A 6,000-nucleotide genomic window follows, 5' to 3' on the forward strand; every position below is an offset into this window, starting at 1 on the left:
GGATAACATTTTTTTTTTTTAAAAGCTTGGACCGCTTAAGGCAAAGGCATTTTTTCGCCGCTTAACCGAACCAAGTTCTGACCAGAAGTGCTCACAGAGCCAAAGAGAACGAGGGGCAAATACAGTGTGTCCTGTACTTTAAAGCTGCTTTAGATTAACACCGTTTTGTTTGACAGCAACATTTTTCTTGCCCAGCAGAAATAAAGCAGCACAGGAGTTTTTGTGGATGTCGAGATAGAGTCCAGAGCCTGCCTGCTCTGTGTTTAAGGACTATAATGTTTATTGCGACAGTGTGATGTCTTACACTTGTCAGTGTGAGAAAGCACGGCTGAACTTTTAGTGAACAAAGAAATCTATCACTCCTTCAGCAAAATAAATCCTTGTTTCTGTCTCTCGCTGTCCGCTCCCTTTAGTCTCCTGCTATTGTTCCACGTTATCTTCTAGTCTTAAATTTGATACACTATGAGATTAAGGTATAGAGAAATCAGTCCGACTGTAGGTGTTTATGTGCGTGTACATTATGATTCACATTTTCTGTGAAGGTTGATGCCACCATACTTGCTGTCACTTGCACCATCGCAGCAGAGACTGAAACAGACGAGGGGGGCATGTGGAAAAGTTGTAAATGCTGCTTTATACAACACAATATAAAGTGGTGGCCATGGACGGTCTGAGTGAACTATGTCTGTCTCTGAATTCTAAAAGCTCATCTAGCTGCGCATTTAAATTGTTACCTTTGTCACGAAATGCTTTGAGTTTATAGAACAAAGAGATAAAAGCCTAATGAGATGTAACATACTGTACAAATAGAGAGAAATACACATATTCGCTTTCTTGCCAAGAGTTAGAGGAGAACACTGATACCTCTTGTCTGTATTCAGGGTGCCTTCAAATGAAACTTGTGAGCTTGTGTTTACAACATGGGAAGTTGTGTACACAATATGCCTGGCGTTCAAGTGGTTAAGTCGTGAGAACACCGCTGCTAAGCAACAGCAACATTAACGTTACTGTCGGCGTCTAGAAGCCACAGAGGCTAACAATTTAGCAAGCTGGTAACATAATGTAGGAAATGCAAAAGCATAATGACAGAGGAAAAAGATGAGGCCGTTGGGTATATCAACATTTTCCTCAGACCTATTATAAAATTACAAAGAAAAACAATATACGACTAAAATTGCAATATATTCAGTTATTATGCACCGAAAAATTAACCTCCATGACCTCCGCCATTTCTGACGTCAACAAATGCGTCACATCTCATAAACTCGGAGCTTTCAGAAACATTCCACTTACGAGGTTTTGAATACCACAAGAAAGGGGCGTTCATGTGGACTCTTCTCGTGAACACGGTGAACACGAGCCCTTTTGAAGGGCGTGATGACGTTTAGTAGTTTCATTTAGCCACTTGTTAGTAACCGCCTTTTTTAAGACACGTAAAAGCTTCAAAATTCATGAGTGGGATATTTACTGACATATTTTATGTCATAGAACAAAACATATACAATTTCTTAAGCTTGTGTTAACCACAGACCTTATTTCAGGAATCTAACTAAAAAACCCATTCAATAAACCCATTGACTTCCAGACGAGGGAACCTGAAGTGCTAAAATGCTAGCTCATTTCCGGGTTTTAGGACTCATTCCTGTATCACTCTATTGTTTGCTAAGAAATAATACCACGTAACTGCACTTTGGACAGAACCAGGCTAGCTGTTTCCCCCTGCTTCCAGTCTTTTTGCTAAACTAAGCTAATCGCTTCCTGGCTATAGGTCCATACACATGAGAGTAATATCAATCTTCTCATCTAACTCTCTGCAAAAATAATAATAATAATAATGATTGCCAAAATGTCAAAGTATTCCTTTATGTATCGTTCAGCCAGGGTGAGTGGTTTCTGGGACAATAATAAACATTACCAATTCCATCTTTTACATACATTTCCGCTGATGACAAAAACTGGTGGTACTCCATCACCATCTTTTATTAATGAGTAATTTCCCCTTGTTTTGGCAGTCTAAAAAAGACAGACGTCAGCTCCAAATCATTAGATTAATGAAGCGCTCTTCTCTTGTCAAAACAACACATTTAAAACTCGTCTCTTCCTCTGTCTCTCTCTCTGTCACAGCTTTGATATCAGCCGGCTGCTGCACCAACAACTGTAGAAACGTCAAGCTATGGGACAGGTAAGAAACCCCTCTCCACCTTGTTTCTTTTTTCGTGAACCTAATTAGAGTCTTTTGAAAGAAGAACAGCCAAAGAAGGTCATTGTGTGCTCTTTCCACGAGGGCCCATAATCCTGTAATTAGCTTCCATTATTCTATTTTACCATACAGAGTGCTTCCTTCAGCTGGAGTCTTGAAACCTATTTACATTTAACAGTTGGCTTGGAGGGTATTTGTGAGGACAATCAGAAATCTCTCTGTCGGGACTGTACGAAAAAAATTGACTATTTTTCCCACTCTGCTCTCTTGCTAATCATGAGGTGATCAACACAATGTCTCTGATTTATATTGTGTTGTGATCCCCTGTCATTGCAGGGTCAGTCCTTGAGTTAGGCCAGCGTCCCAGCTCCAGATGAGTAATGTGTTTGCATGCTTGGTCTGGGCCAGGTGTAATCACAGTGGGTTTACAGTACGGTGGGACTACAGAGTTAGAGGTGACCCCATCCTGTCCCCGTGTGGTGTGCCATCCTACATCTTCAATCAAGCCCCAGCGGGGGGCGAGATGGCCGTGTTAATATTTAATGACTGCAAGACAAGACATACCTCCCTCCTAGAGGATAGTCACGCCCCCCCCCCAGCCAGAACACACACACACATACAAACACGCATAACGCACACATTCTATGGTGGCCTTTTCTACCTGTGGATGAACACTGCCTCCTCTTTTTCTTTTCTATGCCCGTGCTTTTTCAGCCCACTCGCCTCATACAAAAATATCAATGACTCAGGTGAGGAACAGAAGAAAGTGTACTTCATGTCAGTAGATGATTTGCGAGCTCAGAGAAAAAGCAACAAGGATGTGCTAACAGTGCAGACTGAAGTCAGGTCCCGTGGCCGTCCCTGGGCTCTCTGCTGTGGAGGAGACAGACACAGGCAGGAACAAAAGGATCTGTCACTGATAAGCAACACAAAAGCCTGCAGAGATGAACATCTTACTCACTTAAACTCTCTGTCTGTTTCATTTGCTTCCACAGGATTTATGCAGCTAGTCTATCTATCTGTCTGTCTGTCTATCTATCTATCTATCTATCTATCTATCTATCTATCTATCTATCTATCTATGACAAGTTGTAACTAATGGCTTTACTTATGGTTAATAAATCATTTGCTATTGCTTCAGGAACAAGCCAAGAGCATCCTTTTGGGTTGCCAGATTGTGAAAAATCCCTTTGGCTCTGGTGCATCTGGACCAAAATCCATTAACAGCGTATTAACATTTACAACTGCAGACTTGATGGATTATTGTAAAAACTGAATATTGCCTTCAAGGTTAACTTCCGTATTTGTGTTGGAGAGTACGAGAGTCAGGAGACCTGTACTTATTTGGCAAGAGAACACAGATGAATGAGCCTTTTTTTCACAGAAGACACATAATGATGGTTGAATTACATTTAGATGCTTCGGCTTCAAGGTTCTGTTATCGTGCATGCTGCCACACTGCCACACTGTCACGGCTTACGGGGACACTTGAATAGAACGGAGCCTGAACACCTGTGTTTTTCTTACTGTGAAAATGTCAAAATGTCTGCTGTGAAAAGGAGAATGTTTGCGTTGCTAATGGACGAGTTTTAATCACCAGAAAATTGAGTAATGCTTTCTTACTTGGCAATTGTTCAGCAAAAATACATGCAAACATTGTGGTCATGAATGCCGGATTTCATCCCACAGAAGCTGGACTTCCTATTAGATCAGTTGTGTAATCCTGACTTCATTCAGCCTAACCAAGCAGGGGATGTCAATAGCTTTATAATCAACAATAGGTTAATTTAATACCGCTATTACTCATCAAACTTCTCATGAAATACATGTGTTAAGCACATAGACTCTATATAAAGATGGACGACATAACAGCTCCCCAAAAGTGAAGCTGAAACATCTCAATCGCCCCCTGGTGGCTGGCTGCAGTATAGGTCATAAAGCCCGCCTCCTCCATGTTAGCGGATGGGACATGGGCCAAACTAAAAGGTCAAAGTACACGTCAAATAATTTTTTCCCAAAGATGGTTTCTGTCATTTTAGGTAGTTCTTATCACGCTGGTGGATGTTCAAGTGTTCAACCGCCCGATCACTACTGCGCAGACTCTGCCTCCAAATGACGTAAAAATCTATGAAATCATGTTGCTACAAAAACAAACATGCATTAGCAGGTTTGAGTAACACTTTATCGCTACCATCACAAAAATGATACTGTAATAATAAGAACTCTTCTTCTTGTTCTTCTATTCCCGTACAGTTTTGATGCCTCCTCTTGACCCCAACTTGACCAGCTAAGCTCCTCAAGGGTCGCAGTTTCTGGCCTTGATAGACACGAGGGCCCCTGGACGCCACCCTCCACGACTCTGGATGGCCTGTCGTCCACGGCCTCTTCCACGTCCACAGCCCTGAACAAGCCTGCCTCCATGTTTTCATTTCTACATATCGAGAGTTAGAGAGAAGAGGGGGAGTTTTTTGGGGGGGGGATGCTATTAGTACGGTTGGCAAAACTTGCGAAGACTGCCGCAGCTAAATGGATTAGAGTGGATATCTCTCCCTTCAAACTGTGACACGGCTACCTCCCGGAGAGCACCCAGAGAAAGGGAGGGACGCTGGGGATCGGTGAGCGAAGATGTAGACAACTCTGCACTGTTCGTGCTGCTACCCTCTGTTTACAAATGTACATCATTGGTGGAGAAGCACATAAATTAAACTTTCTATACCCTGCTGTTCCAAACCTTTACTTTCCCACACGTTTCCCCTCCCTCTTTATCCACTCCCTCCCTCCTCTACTTCATCTTCAGATAGTGTGTACTGAGACTGGTGTAATCTAATGTTCTGTCTCAGTCTCCAAATCCAGCCGATCACACGATCGCCATCGTCTTCAACGTTTTCAGCCATTTCAACTGAATTTAAAAACAAAACAAAAAGCATATTTGTCAAAGATGTTCTAGCAAAGAAAAAAAAACAACCTCTTCCTGTGTCTTAAACCGAGATGGTCATCATTACTAGCTGCTGACAGATGTTCTAGTTCTATAAGATGCAATGTTCAGGTGTAATTTTTCTTTTTTGTATTATCTTCTTTGCTCCCTTAAAGCGCCTATATTGAAGCTGGGGAGAAGATTATACGTTTCTCCATGTTGTTTTTTACAAGGAAGTAAAGTCAAAGTAAAAAGTAGATTATTGGATTAGTTTTCTATATATCTATATATATAAATATAATATGATTATTATTTTTGACTTACTGGTATTAGAACTATTATATGAAGATGCATATGATATATATATCAAATAATAAACAGACTTCTTTATGTAAAGGTGCATCGCTTGTTCAGGTTTTATTTCAGTGTGCTGAAATGACTGGGAGGTGAGTGTGTGGTGACCTTTGACCCTGCAGCCGGAGGTCACATTGGACACGTTGTGAAGCCGATTATAAGATTAGGAAAAAAAAAATCTATAAGTCACATACAGCAGCAATGACAAAATAAGATCACAGTGTGAGTTGTTTGAATGTTGTTGTTGTTTGAAGAAAGTAAAGTAAAGTAATCATGCAAAAACACATCCTGACCACCGCACGTTAAACGTCACATGATGTCTCATCCTGTTAGTTGGGAGACAATAGGGTCAAACCGGAGGGAATTTCCCATTTAGTCACTGGAACTGTAACAGCCAGTTCCCCTTCCTCTGCACCCATCACCTTCCCTCACATCCTGACCAACAGGCTCAATCCAGTCGTGCAATAACATCTGCTACACTACTAAGGATTTCCGACACCATTGTGTGTGTTTGTGTGTGTTTATGATTTGG

At 41.4% G+C, this 6,000-nt stretch overlaps 1 protein-coding gene across 1 annotated transcript in view; it reads left to right on the forward strand.

Moving 5' to 3' along the window:
* The window catches only part of ccdc85al (coiled-coil domain containing 85A, like), a 31,756-nt gene extending 26,242 nt beyond the window's left edge, over positions 1-5,514 (forward strand). The window contains exons 3-4 of the mRNA XM_037765867.1: positions 2,125-2,182; positions 4,454-5,514. Of these exons, the coding sequence (XP_037621795.1) occupies positions 2,125-2,182; positions 4,454-4,472 (77 nt within the window). The 3' untranslated portion in view covers positions 4,473-5,514. The remainder of the gene's footprint in view (positions 1-2,124; positions 2,183-4,453) is intronic.
* The last annotated feature ends 486 nt before the right edge of the window (positions 5,515-6,000 follow it).

Source organism: Sebastes umbrosus, chromosome 3 (genome assembly GCF_015220745.1).
Source record: "Sebastes umbrosus isolate fSebUmb1 chromosome 3, fSebUmb1.pri, whole genome shotgun sequence".
NCBI lineage: Eukaryota > Metazoa > Chordata > Actinopteri > Perciformes > Sebastidae > Sebastes > Sebastes umbrosus.